At 36.9% G+C, this 21779-nt stretch overlaps 1 protein-coding gene across 2 annotated transcripts in view; it reads right to left on the bottom strand.

Moving 5' to 3' along the window:
- The window catches only part of MYO3B (myosin IIIB), a 171710-nt gene extending 150165 nt beyond the window's left edge, over positions 1 to 21545 (bottom strand). For both annotated transcript variants that reach the window (XM_031505414.2, XM_077785039.1), the window contains exons 1-5: positions 21367 to 21545; positions 19801 to 19935; positions 16233 to 16337; positions 15867 to 15966; positions 12249 to 12325 (exon numbers count right to left, since the gene is read on the bottom strand). In XM_031505414.2, the coding sequence (XP_031361274.2) occupies positions 12249 to 12325; positions 15867 to 15966; positions 16233 to 16337; positions 19801 to 19935; positions 21367 to 21513 (564 nt within the window). In that variant the 5' untranslated portion in view covers positions 21514 to 21545. The remainder of the gene's footprint in view (positions 1 to 12248; positions 12326 to 15866; positions 15967 to 16232; positions 16338 to 19800; positions 19936 to 21366) is intronic.
- Between the last annotated feature and the right edge of the window lie 234 nt (positions 21546 to 21779).

Below are 21779 nucleotides of genomic sequence, written 5' to 3'. Positions count from 1 at the left end.
CTTTTGTCTTCCGAAATCTCACCAATTAAACAATTACTTTAAAATAATTTCTTGGATCCCTGCATATTACTAGTATAAACTTCCATGTTTTTTCTCACAGTTTTTAAAGTATCTTTAATAATTTGTACTTAAGATAAAAATAACATGTCCTAGGGTAGCTGTACCTATGTTCTAGAAGAGATTTTATTTTTTTTTTAACTTCTTTATTATTTCTCAATTCCTGTGTTAGGGCTTCAGTTTGGAACACTTTGAACAGATTGCAACATGCAAGTCAGCAACACAAGTAGGTGCTGGCAGAGAGTCACTTGTTATAAAAAAACCTTTCCTGGAGAAGCTGCTGATTCCATCCCAACCTCTTAGTTACTTTCTCCATAAACTGCACCTAACAAAGGCATTCCTGACTCTGGTAGTGATTCTATCCAACATGCCCATAGAAATCACCCATCTCTTATTTGGGACCCATGACCCCACTGTAGTGCACTCATCATTTATTTTATCAGAAATTGGGGTGTTGAACACAGTTAAAATAATATTGAAATGTTCGGGGCTGGAGGAGGTTTGCATTAAAGTTGCACATCAGTTAATTCCTTTTCTCTTCGTAGAGCAAATCAGCCAAGAAAAATGAAGATGCTTCCAAATTTCTTATCAATATTTTGACAAGTGTTGAGATCACTCTTTCTCCTCAATTTTTTCAGTCAGTATGCCAGAGAAAGGGGAAAAATTAAAGTAAGCACCACAAAAGAGGATTCTGAGATTTTTTCTTCAACTTGAAGACACAGAGCTTTGTTAGTTAATCCAGTGTTTTTCAAAATTGTCAGACAAGGATCATTTCTCCATCTCCCTTTTCTTCAACAGAATGTCTTAAATAAAAGCTCTGGAATAACTTTCAGTTCTTCAAAATGTTCACTATAGCCTTGATCTCGTCATGGAGATCACTATATCTCATGAAATATGGACAGTAGACAGCTTCTACACAGCTCAAACAGAGTGCTTTAAAACACACCCATTTCAGAGGCCTTTATGATAATATAATTTTCTTTTATCATTTATGAGAGAAAAGTCAAATGCAAAAATTTGAAAAGTCAGTGGAGAGATCCATCAGAGATACTTAATATATTCTTACGATGCTATCATTGGCATTTTGCTCAGAGATTGAAGAGGAAGCTTATATTTGTTGTTTATTTTGGGGTTTTCTATACAGTTTCCCAAATAATTTGTATATTCAATAAAACTTCCTCAAAAAACATCATCCAAGTTGACTTCCAAGTCATGACCACATCCATATGTGGCTAACTTTATGCACTGCGCTCTCCTTCCTTTTTTAACACATGAAAAATATTTATCTGTTTAGTATAAAATCTGTTAAAGCCCATTTCCTGGAGGTGAATACCTTGGAAGTTGCTTGGGTTCTCATAAGTGTACTGAGTCCTTTGCAAATACTTGTCTATTTGCTCTCAAATTCTATGATGCAGAGGAACACATTTTCATTTTCAAAAGAAGGAAAAGAAGGACCTGTTCAAGGTCACACTGGCCTTCATCAGCAATGCCACACACATAGCTGGTGTTCCACATTCAAAGATATTATGATTTTTCCCTAGAAGCACATCACAACTGCTTCTAACTACAGGACAATGACAAACTTTGCTCTGTATCTTGGTTTTATGAAGTTTAACAAACTACACTAATAAGTCTTAGAGCTTTTTTCATCTTTACAGTGTATTACTACCAAAGAGAAAGGAATGAATAACAGATCTTTGTGTCTTCTGCTCCACACCTAACAGATACACCTCCAGTATGTGGCAGTATAATGACACTATGGCCATTCTAACCAAGGGGAATTAGACACCATTAGATTCTCCTCCATTCTATTATAGAGGCTATGGTGATTATTTTAGAAAAAATATTCCCCTATATATAAATTCTTTTTTTAAAAGACATTCAGCCAGTGGACCATATGAACCAGTATATTTTAGATCATCAGCTTGACAATAGTGAGATTAGCCTCACAGAAAATATACAAAATTAACTACTGTCTTCACCCAGTGTGCAGAATGTACATGCATCACTTTGTTTTTTTTGGTTTGAAATGAGTATTCAATTTCTGTGGAACTTATTATTAGAATCTTGCCTTGGAGAAATACAGATGTGTCTAATTTCAATTTTTAAAACAAGAATCAAATTTGTCAGTTTTTTCCTTGATGAAAGGCATGCATCAGCAGTTTGCTTTATGTGCTGGCTAGTAGAGAACACTCTCTTGCAATGTGAAGAAGAGAATGCTCTTTAAGTCACAGTTTACAAGCCAGCCAAGTCCTTGGGAATGCCCCAGTCCTGTATTGCCTTGAAAACTATGCTACTCCCTGCAGAGCAAAAATCCCTAAAAGCCAAAAACAAAAGGGGCTATTGACTTACTCTTTTTTATATTCCTGTCTCTATCAGGAACTGAGAGACGCTTTTTTTTCTTTTAATATCTCTACTTTTCATTGGAGTTTCAGAGCCGAGAGTACCACTCAGCACTGCTGAGGTCTGCTCTGCCTAGTGGGGTATGAAGGCAGAGAGCCCAGAAGACATGATCTGAAACTGAAGAACATGTCTTTTCCTTTCTCTTCCTTGTGCAAAGACAGCACATTTGTACCAATTTTATATCCAGCAAAATCCTGCCCTGCTTGTAAAAGTGAAACAGAAGACGTAGTTTGCTTTGCTGCTAACATTATGTTCATGGCAAAGCCTCAGGGGGTGATGTAGCTAAGCTTGAGATTTGCTAGTAAACATCACAGGAATAAACACCAAGTCTTTCACTTTAGCATGAGCTGGCTGCATGCACACAGTGGCCTAGGTTGCTAAGGAAACAGGCTGTCATCTTTTTTTTAGTTGTATTTTCATCACAATTTCATGCCCGGTCATACTGCTGTAGGTTGAAAAGCATTCAAACACCAGACAGAGAAACAGAAAGTGTGATGGTAGTTGTCAACACTAATTGTGCTGAGGGTCACACTGGTACAGAATAGGGGAGATAGGGAATTCACAGGTCTAGAAAAATGGGACATAAACAAATCAGTCACACTAAGTAGAGGGAATTTAGAGAAGTCGGTGCCCAGGCATTCTGTGTGATTTATAAGTTGTACAAAACCACAAAAAATCAGAGACACACAAGATGACTTATATCTTGACAAGAAAACTGTATATTCAATTATATAATTCTGCCCGTTCTGAAATCAATATTAAATATTTCTCTGAACTTCAGCAAGTGCAGTAGCAGATAAAAGGTGGATTCATGAGAACGAAAACAGTTAATACAGAGAATTACCTATGATTTGGACAGTGGTCATACTGACTCGCACAGAGAGAGGAAGCTATACACAAGTTTAGGTGAAGCAAAATACATCAAACCATTTTAAGTTTACCCAGAATTATTACAAGTGAACTTACTTTCCCTTTGCCTCAGTAAATACAGTGTCTGTACAAAGCAGAGCTGCAAGCATAGGCTACAGCAGTGCAGATGTGCTACCTGGAGAGGACGGCTGCACAATTAGCGCTGCTGACCCGCAGGAAGAGCAGGAAGGAGCCTGGAGTTAGCAAGGCTGCAGCTGCTGGGTGAGGTGGTGCTGGGCTCAGCTGACAGAGCCAGCTAAGCAGCTTATGTGGTGTGTGAGCACTGCTGAGAAGCACCGTGCATGGAAAATTAATGTGGCACAAAGTTGTTACCCTTGCTGCAAGAAAAACAAGATTGCCAGCTGTGCCAGTCAAGTGAAAACAGCAAACTGAACTTCTGGGCTCCATCTGACACTACACAACCCAACTTCATTTGTTTACATTGGAAATGTAACATTAAATATTCCTCTAATTCTTGTGTACCAAAACCAAAAAAGGCTTTAATGATAGCACATAGCAGCACTGGGGATACTGAATTAGACAAACCAAAGTGATACTTATCTATCTCTACGTCTCCATTACTTCCTCTTTCCCTCTTTTCCTTCTACTCTTCAAGCACATTCATATACTGAATAAAAAGCAATTTTCTGATTAAAATTGGTTCCATATTCCTGCATTTTCTTATTTGGATTTCAGTTCCCTATTTTGTACCATCCAAATCCTTCCAAGTGCCTAATCTGGTGACTTTGCCCAGAACAGTTCTATCTCCCTTCTAGTTCACCTTACACAGCAGTTTTCCTTTTCTGTTCCTTTTTTTAGAAAAGTTGGCAAGCAAAGAGAATCTGAATTATCACCATTTTATTTTGGATTATGTTTCTCATGGAGAGGAATATGGTGGGTGCTTCTGCTTTTCCATAATGTATCAGAAAATTATTTCGTTGTTATAAATGTTCCCAAAAATAAATAGTAAATAACATTCAGAATGTCCTATAAGTAATTATCACAATTAATACTGATTTATTGTAAATTAATTATATGTCAAGCAGTCAAATTTTACCAGCCGTGAGTAATCAATTTTTATTTTTAAGTCACCCAAGGGAAATATTCCTGGGACTTTTAGACTGCTCTGGCAACAGGCTACATTTGTAGGGAAAAGTAGTATCTTTTATTGTACAAAATGATATAAAAGGAAAAACAGACAGGTTTTCAAGCACACAAATCTTGCCATGACTATCATGATTTGTTTCATGATACCATGAAACTATCACAAACTCAATACTACACATAATAATACAATTGACACATTTTGCTTCTGATCCACAGATGTACTCCTGACTAGTCAGTATATATACTATACACCTCACACAGATTTTCAAATGGCCTTTCATAAAGAAAGCAAAAACCAAGAGCTGCTCCTCCTCCACCCTCCTAACTAAACATATTTCATGTAGGCAACTCAGTGCAGACCCACATGGTATTGAACCGATTTTCTCTGATGTTTTGGGCTTGTTTTGATTTGTCTTTTAAATCTTTAAACACCCTACATGAAAGCTTTACAACCCCTCCATAGCTGTTGAAACAAACAGAAGCAACTGCTGCACAGCCTGTCAACAAGACTACGGCTATGTCATCAATGCTACTGGCAATGCTCCCTGAGGTTTCCTCCAGCTGCCATGGACTTTTCCACTTGCCATGCTAGCCCAGGTGGAGGTCAGCTCTCCTGGAGGCAAAGGAAGAGAGGATGCATTCTGCTAGACTCTGTATTTGAGGGAGAGCTCTCTGGTGCTATCCGCTGTGTTCCCTGCCTCTCTTGTATGTAACGTCCTTTAAAGTTTGAAACCTCTGTATTCCATTTCAGCCTTTTAAATCCATTGCTTTCATTATGGACTTTAAGCAACTCAATATAACTCCTTACTACAGCAGTTTGTTAAAGCTTCAGCTTAAGAGTTACAGAAAAAGAAGAAGGCAGGGGGAAAACCAGGACAGTAAAGGTAATTTCATTCATTTCTTTAAAAAAATAAAAATCTGTATTCAGAAAAATAAATTTTTTCTAATCATCTGTCAGGTCTCAGAAGGTGGCATCTCAGAGCCACAGGCAGTTCAACCATGTGCATCCATTTAGAGACTTAATTCTATTCCACGTTCTGCTGTAAGTTCTTAAGCAAATCACTTCACTTCTGTGTCCCTCAGTTCATCCATGCAGTCTTGCCCTATCTATTTAGAGCAACTGCTCCCACTCTTCCCCCCATGCCCTCCCACACTTACACTTGCGTAGTTCCTCTCTGGCATGTCTATAGCTAGTTCCACATCAAGCACAGCACTGCACTCAAATGCAGTGCTGCATTTCAAAAGGACAGCTAGTATTTCCTAAAAATAATTGCCAGTACACTGCAGTGACCCAGCACCTTAACCTTCTGAAAAACAGGATGCAATTTCATAATGTTTGTCAAGAGGGAAATTCCTTTTCACCCTAGGCTTAATACAGTATCACCCATGTGGCAAATTATGTAATGCTACTTACCTTCAACTTTAACATTTATTTATTGCATTTATTATTTTTACCCTTTAAATGTGTGGAATTTTCAAATATTTCACTGTTGATTAGTCATGATGTCAGAGACACAAAAGTTCTACAAAAGCAGCAGCAGATTTGTTTCTATCAGTTAAGTTTTACTCTGAGGACAGTTGTTTGGGGATTTTTTTTGTAAATTATGCTTTCCATCTTATGTACTGTAATTTGCAAGGTAAAAAGACTGTAAAAATTGAAAAACTGTAATAAGAGCTAATTTAATAATCTATCTCTTATCATTAGCTATACAAGATTTGTTATTATACGTTCATGGAAGATATTAAAATATTTTTAACACTTTCCTTATTAGATTATTATTGTGATAATAATCTTTATTATCACAAAATAAGCATACTTTTCCACTGTACAGCTGTTTTTAAATGGCTTTCAGGCAGAAAAGTAAGTGTATATCCATGTATATCCATTCTTGAAATCTATATCGTATTTATACTAGGTGGTGGATTCCTACAGTGCATTATAAAATTCCTTGCTTAGGTGGCAGTTAAAAGTATAGTGAAAATGTGCATATGCAAAAAGCTAATTTTAGCAAATTGACCTTGAATCTCTTGATGTAAGCAAAGGTCTGACAAAGAGAATAGGCTGAAATACAACAAGATGAGACTACACTAAATTGCTTCATGGGAATGTATCACTGTACCTGTTTAGAATTAATTAAAAACATGAAAAGAAAGATGGAGATGGACTTTTTACAAGAGTATATAGTGACAGAATAAGAGGGAATGGATTCAAACAGAGAGAGTTTAGATTAGATTTAAGAAAAATGGATTCAAACTGAGAGAGAGTTTAGATTAGATTTAGAGTAGGTTTAGATTAGATATTAGGGAAAAAAATCTTTACTGTGAGGGTAGTAAGGCACTGGAACAGGTTGCCCACAGAAGCTGTGGATGACATATCCCTGGAAGTGGCAGGGAGGTCAGGTTGGATGGGGCTCTGAGCAACCTAGTCAAGTGGAAGGTGTCCCTTCCTAGGGCAGGGGACTTGGAAATAGATGATCTTTAAGGTCCCATCCAACCAGACCCATGATTCTATGATTCAATAAACCCAGGTTAGTGATGGGATTATCTTTTCTATGCTGTTTTCCCAATTCAGTATTTAAACTACACATCAAATGTATTTACAATTAAAGGAATTTTTTTCCCAAATTCTAAGACATGAATACAGCCCTTATTGTAAAAAAAATTGCCTTCAGCAGAAAATTTGATGTGAGGTTTTGCAAAATTGTATTTTTCCTTTGTATATTTTTAAACTACCTTAATGCAAGTTACTGATTGGAGTGCTTTTTTACTAGCTAGTTTTGTTAATTTTTTCATTAGATTATGCAGATACACAACTTCGTACTGAAACAATGCAAATATTATTCATTGTTTCAGGATTAGACTTACACACAGACACATGATCAGATTTAAAGTTTAAAAAGAAGACAAAGGAACAGTGGGAAAAGGCAGACAATTTAAGCTATTCATCTACTGTTCTAACACTCTGGAAATTTACTCTGATCCTCAGATGTACTGAATTTTATCCCAGGAGAAAGCCTTGATTCAGCAGGAGAAAGGGAAACTGTATCTGGGGCAATCTTACTGATCATTATTTCCTCCTGCCAGCATGGTAACAAATAGTCAAACCACAGAGTTGAAACAGCTTTAAATAATACTGTGACATCTGAAATATCTCTGAAAATTGGAAAAGAGACCCAAGATTTTACCTCTGGTTAACTCTTTATTAGAGAATTCATATATCTTTACCACAATATCACAGCCTTTCCTACTCATGTGTCATATGTCATATTTCCACACCTAATTGTTCAAAGGATCAACTATGTTTTAATTATATTCCTTTAAAATATAAGTATACAGTTACCAGTATCATTTTTAGGAGTTATCAGCAAAATATAACACTATACTCCTTGCAGTTTTAAATTATCTTCAGCATCTCTCCAGTTCTTTCTGACTTCAAGTATCTTTTTCTATTTCCATTCTTAAAACTACATTTGGGCCAAACAAGTACATATAGCTGAATATGGAGTACATCATCTTGAGTGTTATCACATGGCATACATAGGACAACTAAGGGATCCTACCCAGCCAGCAGGAAGGGCAGGTCCTGCCTGATGCGCCTGACCTTCTTTTTTAGCTAAGTGGTCTGCCTAGTGGGTGAGGGAAAAGATATGGATATTGTTTACCTGGACTTGATAGTCCTTTGACACAATCTCCCACAGCACACTCGTGGAAAAGCTGGCAGCACACGGCTTGGACAGGGGCATTCTTCACGGGGGTAAGAACTGCCTGGATGGCCAGCCCAGAGAGTGGCGGTGAATGGTGATGCATCCAGTGGGTGTCTGGTCACTAGTGGTGTCCTCCAGGGATCAGTGCTGGGCCTAGTCCTGTTTAATATCTTTACTGATAATCTAAATAAGGGGATTGAGCATGTAGCATACAGGATGGCGGCAGAGTTACTGGAAAGTGGCCCAGTGGGAAAAGATGTGGGGGTGTTGGTCAACAGCTGCTTAACATGAGCTAGTGTGTGCCCAGGTGGCCAAGAAATCCAATGGCATCCTGGCCTGTATCAGGAATAGCGTGGCCAACAAGGCCAGGACAATGGCTGTCCCCCTGTACTCAGCACTGGTGAGGCCACACCTCGAGTGTTGTGTCCAGTTCTGGGCCCCTCAGTTCAGAAAGGACATTGAGGCGCTGGAGCAGGTCCAGAGAGGGGCAGTGAAGCTGGTGAAGGGTGTGGAGAGCGAGTCCTGTGAGGAGCAGCTGAGAGAGCTGGGGGTGTTAGCCTGGAGGAGGCCCATCGCTCTCTACAACTTGCTGGGAGGAGGGTGTAGCCAGGTGGGGGTCAGCCTCTTTCCAATGCAATCTGATCCAGGACAAGAGGTCATAGTCTTAAGCTGTGTCAGGGATGGTTTAGGTTGGACATTAAGAATTTCTTCACAGCAAGGGTGATTAAACATAAACATTAAACATGGACTGCCTGGGTGGTGGAGGCACAATACCCAGAAGTGCTTAAGGAAAGACTGCATGTGGCACTCAGCACCCTGGTCTGGTTGACATACACTGGACTCAGTGATCTCAGAAGCCTTTTCCACCTACTTCACCCTGTGATAGTCTGAATTTGTTTCAAGAGTCAAGTTTTCAGCTAGATCATGATAATCTAATCATATGTGTGGAAAAAGAAATCTGCAATTCTATTTGAAATAGGTTTTGTTCAGTTGTGCAATGGAAGTTGAAAATAAGACATGTTAATGCTTAGAACCACAGATGTAAAGGCAGTTCAGTACAAAAGCTTCACATCTGATTCATTCTGCTAGCACATTAACACAATTTATTCCAGCACAATAGAAGCAGAGTTTAGGTAACTTAAGTGTTTGATAACAGGCAGCTTTAAACACACTAACACTATTCTGCCTTATTTATCTTTTATTGGTATGTTTGTATTCAGTGTTTCAGTTTCTGAGAGTCTACATTTTTAAGTGTGAAAAAATATTAATTACGTTAAACAACAATTATTCGTTTTCAGTGAGTCTACTTTAAAGCTGCTCTCAAACTGATTTATCCTTGTCATGTTCTCTGTTACTTCCTCACAGCCTAATTTTTACCTGCATTTTCATTTTTCAGCAAAATTTTTGTGAATCACAAGCTCTGCTCAAACCAAATGCTCAAGGACAGATGTTTTTTGTCCTGATCCTGCTAATCAAGCCTCAGAGTCATCAGGAAAAAAAGGAGCCAAGATGCTTGAGTCACTCATTAATATTAAGCAATTAAGCTGCTACTTTGAATGCTGCCAGAACATTGAGTTGAACACCTTCCTTACACTACCCTCAGCCACTACTGTTTTCCCATGAGCTTCTGCTATTTCAAGTACCATCCTATATAATCCCTTTGAAATGTTTTGCAAATCTAATCTTAAAATGTGGTTTTCTTCATTTTATAGAGAATTCGTGACCCAGGCTGATCTAGTGATTCCAGTTTCCAGTGTATTTGTCCCCTGCTTATATCCAGTTATTCCTATCTGTCAGCTTGAAACATCCTGCATCATTCTTCTCCAGATTTTATTTTCCTGGGGTTTACACTGGAAAATATTTCCTGTCAGCTTTATTCTACTTTGAAACACTACTGTAATCTCTTCCTCCAAGGCAAGCTTCTTCATCTTCCCTCTTTACTCCCCTTTCAGATGAAATCCATCCTTCTCACTGCCAGATGAGATCCCATGACTACCTTAGGCATTGACCAAGGTGTACCTGTGTTTCACATGTAGATAAAATCCAATTGAAAAAAAAAATAAAGCCTTCATGCTTTTTATTCCTCTGTTTAGTAACAATTCATTCCTGTTCAGTTATTTTATGATATTTTGGGGTTTGAAATAAATTCTATCCTATGTCAAAAACCTTTAGGCAGAAAGATTTTTTGTAAATGAGTGTAAAAAATTAAGCACCTTTCTAATGTTCAATGATCTCACCACAATCTCATCTAGAAAACACTCTTCCTAATAAACTGTTACCCAAGCACACCTTCTATCTTATTGCAGTCCTAATCTTCCACCTTTCACATAAAAATCTGGGTGCATATTTTAAAAATACCAGAAAGATTTCCCCAATAATAAAGTAAATTGCATCCTGCACATCACTTCAAACCTGTCATTTCTATGAGCAACTGCAGTGACTTGAGCAAACATGTTATGCCACCTGTCATTTAAAAGCCATTTCAACAACGACATTATGGATATCTAAGCACCTTACAGCTGTTTTGCAGATTGGCACACCTATGAAGCCTGGCATGTCTCACATAGGCATGTAAATGTAATATGGGTTACCATGGTTATGGTACTGGGTTGGTTCTTTCAACAGATCTTTTCAAAACAGGAAGAATTCAAAGCTACACCAGGGTTCCTGTTTGACATGCCATGTACATAACATACCTTCAATACATGTGTGCTGTTCTTTCAGGTCAAAATTTTTAAGATCAAAATATCTGCTTATCTCTTTGGCTTTCTGCCATGAGAATAAATACCTTCAACATGGCAGGGAAAATAAATCTGGTGTAATTACTGCCCTTGATGGCAATTATTCAAGCAAAACAGTACCATAAAAATAACCTTTTATAATCCATGTTCAATAAAATCTTTCATGTTATGTCCATTATTATCTAGAGAAGTATAGAGGTCTGAATTTAGAAATATCTCCAATCAAGGTGATTCCAAAAATAATGCTTTTACTGTGGTTTCTAAGGTATCTTGTGTCTCCTTTGTGATGTAAACTGGTTGTTATGGAGATGGTGAAATATCAACCATTCTTTGTGAGACTGAGCAAGATCAATTTTAGACTCCTTACAGCAGCGTAGTTTCTCTGTTCAGCTATAATCAGCCTTCCTTAGCAACAAAAATACATGCATAAAGATTATGTAATGTTTTAAAACAAATGTTTGCACAATACTTTTAACTCTTCAACCTACAGAAATAGATCTGTGTGCATTTGTAATAGATAAATTCCATCCCTAATTCCCCAAAACTCATATGGCCTTTAACAGAAAAGAGGCTTATACTGTTAAAAGGCTGAACAACTTACAAACAGACAATTCTTGTTTCAATCCTTGTTTTTAAATTTCATAATTCATATTTTTCAGAAGTACTTTGTGTTCCTTAAAGCAGGGAGTGCAAAGAGTCATATCATTCAGCCCATAGTCTGGTAAAGCACAAACCTTTGTTCAACAGTGTGTTAAAACTTTTTAGAGCTTCATGAAACAGAAGGCAAAGGATTACGTCTGGATAGCAGTACGTAAAATTATGTAAGATACTTCAAAATGAGCTAAGCTACCTGTATATTATTTTTATCAATTTTTAAATCTATACTAGCCCATGTGTCTAAGCTTAAATGTCCCCAGTTAATGATTAATGACACATAGGTCAGTTCAGGGTTTTGCAGTGTGCAAGACTATAGCAAGACTGGAAAAAAGGAATTCCTCCTTCTCCCCGTATTCTGTATTTACATCATGGATGAGCACCCCAAAACATACAATATTTGACTGGAAAGTCATAGCATTCTTAGGACCCTCAGTTATTTGTAGATTTGCTGCAATTTTATAGAAACACTACAGAGAAGAAAATAATGATTATTAGAAATCCATTTTGTATACTCTAATAGTATATTACTTTTACTGAACAGAGGACAAGTTGTAAAGCAGAAACACAGCCATAACGGTGGCAAGAAAAGATCTCTTCCTACTATGGGGAAGTGGCAACAAAGTGCGTATTGCTATGAATGGAGACAAGCCAGACAGGCCCATTTGCCTACCTCAGGTGCCATCCAAAAGGGTGTTCCCACTGAGGTGTTTCTACGAAGCCGTGTGCTGGTAAGCTGGGCTGAAACACCTGCAACAAAACAGATCAAAGAAACTTGGCTTCAAATTCATTGTCATTTTGGTAACTTTATTTCAAGTATCTGGAAAACAAACCCCAAACCTGTGAGCACAGCTGAAGAGTGCCTGGCCAAAGTAGGTGCAAATTATTTGTTTGATTGATTTCAGCTTGCTGTTTTCTTCAGAGTTTCTCAGAGATTTTTTTTTTTTTTTTGGTGAATGACTCGCAGTTTGAAGCACTTTTATTCAAACTCAAAAATTCCATTGTCACATAAATATCCCAGATTTCTTTCTGCTGTTTTTGTAAGTATAAATAGGAATGACTAAAATTACAACTTGACTTTAAATTTCTGTTTCAGAAATGTACTGCTGGAACATCACAGGCCAGGAATTCGCTCACTAGCATACTTGCAGATGCCCCTGTTCAACAAAACACACACCTGCTTATATCCCTAATGAGAAAAGCTCAGAAGCTCAAGCTCACACTGCAGCTTGTACTTAGGGAATTAAACACATACTTAAAACAAAACATTAGCTTCAGAGCTTTGCTGACTGGCGTTGGACTACTGAGGCACAACTGAAAAAAAAAACCCAAAAGAATGAACTAGAGTGCAATCAAACAATGTTAACAAATCACAATGAACTTTGACAGCAAATCTTCTGTGCTCTGGTCAACATATAATTGAATAAGTTCAGTTCAGTAGCCTTCCAATGAGGTGACACAAAGCCAATATTGACTTAGAAATATATTTTGCTTTAATATTTTTTAAACACAAAAGCCACAGTGGTTTGCTCTTTTGGCATTACCCAGACACAAAAATGAGCAGAAATACGTATAATGCACATTTACTGCTGCCAATAAATAAAAAAAATTATTTATTGGCAGCAGAGATTCATAAGTTAAAATAGTTTGATTTCTGATTCCAACATTCAATTTTATATTTGTTTTAAATTTTTCAGTGTAATTGCAAGCCTTCAGTGATTTTGCGAGTCATGCTGGGAAACAGTTAATGGCTAGGACATACAAGAAGTCTCTGTTCGTTTCACTGTGATCTCTCTTCAGCCACCCTAATTCACAGCTGCTATCTAGGGATATTCCAAAACAGTACAGAACACTGAAGAGCTGAGAGAGGGTGGGCATGAGCATAAATGAATAAGTTGCCGACATTTTAGGTCAATTTACTGTGGCCATCATTTATTCAAATATATTATGCTGTTGACAGCAGTTGAGGGAAGAAATCTGTGTTATGTTGAAAAAACAAGCTGTAAAGTCATCCAGTAAAGAAAAGCCTCAATTAAAGGTATCTGTGTAACCCTCTCTGTGACCTAATATCCATATGTACAACCTTGAATATGAAATAGCTTTTTTAAAATCAAGATTCTGCCTCATTCTCTCGACTGAATGGATAACATTCACCGAATAGGTCACAATTTAATATTTTTAACCCCACTGATTTGAATTCTCATTTCTTATTTAGTATATCCAATCCTATACGAAATTCAAAATTATTTTCTTTTTCTTTTGACATATTTCCTTCCCCACACACCAAGAAACAAATCTACTTTACATTCCCACAAAATGGCAGAGGATTATTAGTTCCAGGGATTAACCTAAAAATATCCAAAGCATCCAGTGTGTTTGGGTACTTAATCTGAGATCTTTCAGTTGTCAGGCACTCCATAAGCCTCAAGTACAGCTACAATGGATCTCAGCTGCCGTTCAAGAGCACACAGTTCTGCAAAGCAGGACAAGATGTTTCAGACTGGCTATAGGGAAAATGAGGAACTGAGTTTGATGTAAGTGACCCTCCAGCATCACAGATAAACACAAGCAGAAGCAAGAATAATCTCCAATTTTATGTCATTCAACTCCCTCAACTGGAGTCCCTTCTCTTCCTGAATTCCTTGCAATTTCACTATCTGCCTTCTATTTTCTGCAAAAAAAAAAGGAGACAAAACAGTTCTACAAACAATATCACCTGTGACTCAGTCCCAAATCATTCCCAGAGACCATTCTGTGGCTATAGCAGTGGACTTAGGTAAAATAGCAACTTAATAAAAGCTTGGTGCCTGATACTTCTTTAGACAGAAAGCCCATAGATATATGGGTATTTTTTGGCATTTCCTGACTGTTAAGCAGCAGGGAACACTTAAGATTTAAGTCTCTTTTTTTTTCCTGAGCCTGTCATATTTGTTGTGATTTTCTAGTGCTACTGTTACAAAGTAACAAAAGTTACAAAGTAAGTAAAACCCCTGAAACCTAAATATGGAATCAGAGAGACCCAAGGGACACCAGAAAGATTGAAGTCTCAGTTTCCTTGAATGTGTCACTTGGGGTTGGAGCACACTGGTCTGTCTTAGAGGCCTTTAATACATCTGATAAAAACATTACGCTTTGGGGAGAAAAGCCAACTTTTCCCCTAATGGAGTAAAAACACAGATCAGACTGCCAAAACTCCCCCAAATGAGAAGGGATCTTCCTCTCTTCTATTAGGTCAGCGACTCACTCCAAGTTTTGTTTCAGGTGTATTTTAATTGCTGCCTTTACAATTCAAAATAATGAAATTTTGTCCCTAGAAGATACTAAGGAATCTCTTATGCAACAACTTACTTTAGCATCTTCAATACATATGTGTATTAAATTTATAATACCATAATATCACCAATATACAATTTTCTTTCCACTGCATACATGTAATAATTTAAGGTTTTTAAAAAATATTTGCAGATTTTTTTTACGTATTCTACCTACTCTCATTTTGTGAACATTTTTATTTACCTTCATGCACTACTAAACAAACATATCATTCATACACTATTTTCAGATGATTACCTTACACATTATATGGTTTCATTAATAAATCATATTACTAATGATCTGTTTCTGTTACTTTTAATAAATTGTCCACTGCCTTGCATACGTATATGAGGGACAAAAGCATTTTTTTTCTACTGCATGTTCAAAGGAATAAAATTTGAACTGACTTTAAACCTATTGCCAAGTGCCATTCTACTATCCTCCCTCTCTTTCTCTCTCTTGTTTCTTATGACATATCCAGACTGGCAATGCCCAAGTCTAAGAGCAATAATCACAAATTAAATGGATGTTGAGTTTTGGACCCAAGGGACTATTTTACCTTCTGCTCAGAGAGGAAAAAATATGCTTAAGGCTATCAAAAGCCATCTCAGAAAGAATGTTTCCTTTTCATATGCAAAAGACAGAATATCTGAATTTAAATTAGGAGGACAACTGCCCTGAAACTGACATTTCTTCTGAAATGCAAAAGAGCTTTGTAAATAAAATGCTAGGTTGAGAATTTTAATAATTATTGAATTAAGTTTAAGCTTTTGAAAATTAAAACTCTACTACTGATTTCAAGTTAGAATTTTTATTCTTGCTGTAATCAGATTCCTTTTGCATTTTTCCTTCTTAAAATAAGTCTGAGTATGCTTCTGAAAAAGTCTCACCGTGGCATTCTGCCTTCCCAGGGGAAAGTAAACAGAGCCTTTGGCTAAACTGCATATCAAGAAAACAAAGGGGAAGTGGTCATTACCAAAATCAACGAGCTTGACTCCACCTTCTGTTGTCAGGAGAATGTTGTTCCCTTTCACATCACGATGAATGATCCGGTTATTGTGTAAATGCTGAAGGCCCTATATACCAGCAGTAACAAAACAAAAATAAGTTTATTCCCTTATTTAAAAACAATTACCCTGCTATTAGTGAATGTAATGAGGAAAATCTGCAAACTCTACAGAAACAGCTGTCCACCAGATTATATACCTTTATACAACCCCTGCTGTTATAACAGACCATCTAATATTGTTCACATTACCTCACTCTATAAATGGAAAATGAGTGTATGCAATAAGTGAATTGCACCCTCTGCTGTCATTCCAAGCCTAATGAACATCCTTACCAAGAGAGCACCATACAAGATGTATGAGATGATAGCTTCATCCAATCTTCGGCCACACTTCAGCAGGCCTTTGACAAGCTCTGTGACAGAACCTCCATTGCACAGCTGGAAAGGGGGAGTTGTGCAGAGGGAAAAAAAGCAAGACAAGTTCTCAGTTACTCAATATACTTGTTTGGGCTATAAACACCTACCATGCAAAACTGTGCTACAACACATGTCTGGAACAACAGACCTCATTTTATTGGCAATGCTAATATAAATCACAGCAGCCTGAGTAAAGGGAGAGAAGAGAAAACTGAAAATTATAAAATGTAACAAAAAAGATAAAAATAATATGAACAGGACTGCATTTCAGTGTTAAAAGAGGATTCATAAATCCAATTTACATTATTTGAGTATTTTCACAATACACGCATTGTCTTTTTGAAAAAAAAATCCTTCTATGCATAGCCCAGACAGAAAAGATTGATGCTCTTGATAACTGGGAAGCAACAAATTAGTCATTTTAAACTTTCACTTCATCAGTGCTCCTGATGGCATGCAATATAAAATAGACAGAAGCCATATCTCTATACTCAGATTTGATGCCATATACTGTCAACAGCAGAAAAACATTCTAATCCAGAGAAGCAGCTTCTTGCAACCATTTGCATCTTGAAAGATTTGCATCTTTCAAATGGCTTTTATGAAAAACTGTGTATCAATTCAACCACTGATTTCTGTTATATGCCAATACTTGCCTTATTACTAACTTCTCCTTGCATCAAAAAAAATTGCACTAGACTAGAAATTTGAGTTAATGGAAAAGGACCTTGAAGCAAAATTTAATCATTTAAAGCATTGATAAGTTCTGTAGGAATTTGACTTTATTTTTTAATTTGTTAGCAGGGAATATTTTTCTTATCTTTCATAAATTTGTAGGAGCATTCAGGTCAATATCAATTATCAAATGTATTTACATGGAACTACAAGTTTTTCTTCCCATGGTTAACCATTTGCTGACAAGACTAAGCTAAAGTTTTCTTTGTATTGCTTTCATAGCATGAAATGTTCTGTTTGGACAGACTATACTAAATCTATCTCTAGCCCACAGATAAAATATTTTAAAGTATGCCTTAAGTCAAAAAAAAAAAAACCCAAGCTGGTTGCAACTGAAAAATAATACAGACTGACAGCTGTTTGGTAGGATATGGTAAATGAATGCCTGACTCAAAAATATATCCCACAAACACTACTGCAGCTCTCTGTGATGCTATTCTTGAAACTCAGCAAAGACCTCGAACAAAATGAATTTGGAATCTTCATTACCACCTTTTACCCAATGGTAATACTTTAATAGTTGGAGAGATGTACATTTATACGAAAAAGTTGAGAAGTTTGCTTTACAGTTTTCCAAGACTTGCATGATCATAAAAATACTTAAGGCGTTCACTTTTGCCACCCTTCCTCATCACAAGCATTTATCAAAGTAAGGTCCTGTTTGTAGTGAGTAAACATGGCAAAACTATGCCTAAAGGGAAAAAAAAGCCCACCTTTTTATTACAAATTTTGGAAGTCACACATCAAATACATGTATTTCATCAAAGACTCAGGGATGAAAGTCTGAATACTTTGTATATTCCCTTTTACTGAAAATGAGTAATTAATTTATAATATCACAAGTTACTGCTATGCATGCATAAATCTATAAATTGCTGTAAATTCCAAGGCAAGGAATACTTTGGGTTGTCCAATAAATTTTTCCATATATTGAAATTTTTAATTGTATCAAATTTCTTCCAAACTTTGGATTATGTGCACCAAAAGCCATTTGAAATGCACATACTTAATTGATAAAGTACATACACATACATCTTTGCTGCATCCCTGCCCCAGACCACTGTCCCAGATATCCTCAGCCCCGGCTAGCTCTCCTGTGGGGTTTTGGAGAGTGTTTAGTGGGTTCTGGGGTCACTGCTGATTCCAACGGTGAATAGACGAGGAGAGGCACTTGTTGGGGCAAAAAAACTCCGCTGTTTACTGAGATCCTGCGGACCCAACAGCAAGCAAAGGAGGCCAGCCAACAAGAACAACTGAGAGCTGCTGGCAACATGTTATATAGGGAGAGGGAGGGGAACCGATCAGCCAGTGGGGAAACACAAAGAGTGTCTCTTGTGGGGATTGACATGTGTGGGATCCAGTGAGGGATGGACAGGGGCGGGGCCCAGGCCCTCATCCAATCACTCGGATGGAAGCTTCCAGAGGTAGGGAAGGGACACCGAGTGACGGACAAGGCACCTGGAGGGGACGGGACACCGAGTGACGGACAAGGCACCTGGAGGGGACAGGGGAATGACTCAACATGGTCTGGGATGACTGACACACGAGGGAAGGCGGGAAACTCAGGGAGAAACCAATACAGTATGGGAGTACACTGGAACAAACCATGACAGAATGAAAACGTAATAAAACATATAAAAACGCAATTCCACACATCTTATTCAAATTCTACATTCAGTTTTATTTCAGAGTATATGATGACTTTGTTCCATAAAATTCTCTCATTTGGCACTTAATGAATCTTTAAAGACAAGACTCTATTAAAAAAGCACAGAGGAAACCAAGCCCAAACTCAACACAAAGACAGCATGCATACAAAAAAACCAACACCAAATCAAAAATACTAAGGTCACTTTTCAGCAGTTACTGAACTTTGAGAGGAAATACATTTAAAAGTTATCATTCAAGCTACATACTGCTCCAGTACATCTAAGTTAGATGTTCTCTTGGGATTCCAGAACTTGTAGTGGAAATAAAGACTCCCTATTCTGATTCTAGTCATCATTCAAGAATGGGGAGTTCAATTTTTAAAACAATCAATAATTAAAAAGTTAATCCTAGCTTTTACCATTCTAGTTATGAAAGAAATGAATGCTTGAATGATTTGTTACTGCTCATCAGAGCAGTAACTGCCTGTGCAGAGTTCTGCATCAATTAAGCCTAGAAAGAAATCCTCATTTTACAACCACCTTTGGCAGTCACTTAACTTTGGTGGAAACAAGACCACCAAAATACATTTGACATTGTAAGAGTACTGATTGGCACTGAACAAGAAAAGTGAATAGAAGGCATTTCTGTTGCTAGGTTTCCAACAACAAGCAGCCTCTAGTTTAAAATTACTATAAAGCAGACTTTCCCATTACACTTTCTCCGTTCACTTTTGCAGTAAGCAGCTTATTTGTTAACTGCCCTCCATGCCACTACTTCATTATCTTTTGCCTTCCCCTCAAATGCTTGAGTTCTCCAAAAAGTTTAAATAAATGTCTTATCTAATGTTTCCTCTAACAAGAAAAAAAAATTAAAAAGAGCTGCTTATTTCGGAGGCAGAATGTAGCAATTCAAACAGAAATTAAATGCAAGATCATTTCCTATCAAACAAATTTTGAAGTTTGGATGTGATTTTCAACAGCAGGCTACAACATATCATCTATCAGAAAATCATGAAAGCCTGTGACTTTTTTAGCAATAACAAACAAATATCCAACCACATATGCTAAGGTAAGATGTAATATTGTCAAAATGTTTTTACCTCAAGTACTAGCCAGAGCTGTCCTCCCACATATTGATCTGCTTTGTAAAACATCCCATAAAATCTAACAACGTTAGGATGATTGGGAAGAAACTGCAAAATATTATATTCAGCTTCAATTTCTTCATCTACATCCTAAGTAAAAAACACAAACATACAGAACATATAAAGACAGTGACTCTAAATAAAGCAAGAACAAACTCTCACAGATAAAAAGAACTAATTTTTTCTTTGTTTGTACTTTTAAATAGTTTTATTTTAATGCAGCTGAAAGCACAATATACTGGACATTTAATGCATATAGAATTGTCCCACTTGTGCTCTTCTTACACACAGAAAAGCGAAACCTGTGTAAATCACACAGTTGTTCTTCAAGAATTCTTTCAGTACACAATATACATAACAAGAAAATTAAAAATTATACTTAACTCTGCTCTGTTGTCTAAGTGAGAAATTTAACCTGTTTTATCTGTTTTAAATCATGCATGTTTTTAACATGTGAGCTAATGTAAACACATGAACCTTTGACTTATTCCTTTTTCTATGGTCACCAGATAGGACTAAACAGAGAACCATTTCACTAAGTCTCAAAGGGGCCATCAATAAAACCAAATACATTCTTGTGACCAAATATATACATCAGAAAGAATGAAAGACAAAACAATCACCTGTGAAAATAAGAAAAGGTTACTAGGTATTTGTTAATGAAAGAATTCTGTGACAATTACAGAATAATGTTTATACCAGCACACAGACCACAACTCAGAACAGTGCTTAAGTGCTCAAACTTTCCTCATTTCTGCACAGACTTGGCTATTAGAAAATTTAAGCCTGTGCCTTCTTCAGATCCATCCATACAAGAGAAAACCATTATTAATTTCAGTAGTCATTGATGACAAAAAAATAACATTTTTTAGTAAATATTTTAGCCCAGCTGTCATAATCAAATTCCAGCTTGATCCAGCCTGAACCAGTAAAATTTTCCATTGAAAACTAGGGCCTTGGTTCTCATGGGAAGCTAGGCATTTAATATCCACTAAAACCAGAGCTGGCACGGAACTACCTCTGAGGATCTGGGATGCGCGCTTCTCTTTTTATCTTAATTATTGCCTCACATTTTTATCTGCTTATAAAAAGTAACTCTAAAATATCCTAAAATTCACAGTGTTTATATGATGGGAAAAGTAATTATTTAGGGAGTACACAGAATAAAAAAAGAACGTTACGTTTAACAGCATCTTGTATTTTCCCTGCTACAGCAGGGCCTATGAGGAATGCCTCTGTGCCTTCTCATAATTTGCATGCTCCAAGCAAAGATAACTGAATTTGTAGCAGAAGAATTACATAGACCTAAAACAGAAACTAGGCAAACACTGTCCTCAAATAAGATGATGAAATTCTAAGTTGTCATTCAGTTGCTGGTACTTAACCCCTTCTCTAAATGCATTCTGTAAAATTGCTTCCTTCTGGATGTTCTCAATATCTTACACATTTGATTTACATTTCAACTCCAAGAATTCTTTTAAATTAGCATTGAAGTTACAGTTTAAGATTTTTTTTACTTACACTGACAGGATCCAGAATCTTTACTGCTGCCAAGCTTCCATCTTTCTTATTAGCAACCTTATAGACTTTACCATAAGTGCCTTTCCCAATAGTCTCTATAATTTCCCAGGTATCTGAGGGATCAGCTAATGATTCTAGTCCAATCATACTGGAATTATATTGAAACAATCCATACAATGGCTTCCTGGAAAATAAAGCAGATACGCATACAGTGGGAAGCCCTAAGTAACTTGGTACTAAAGAAGGCATTTTATGATAAAGAAATCAAATATTGTCCTAATTAAAGAAGAAATACAGATGGACTCACAAAAGAAAACCAGACAGGAATGTAAGATCACTCGATGGAAAGAAAACACTGGAGACTGCTTCTCTTTCCTTACTTTAGTGTATTATTTGCTTCAAACATTGTCCGA

The sequence above is a fragment of the Lonchura striata genome, chromosome 8 (genome assembly GCF_046129695.1).
Source record: "Lonchura striata isolate bLonStr1 chromosome 8, bLonStr1.mat, whole genome shotgun sequence".
NCBI lineage: Eukaryota > Metazoa > Chordata > Aves > Passeriformes > Estrildidae > Lonchura > Lonchura striata.
This window is presented reverse-complemented; position numbering and strand designations above follow the sequence as displayed.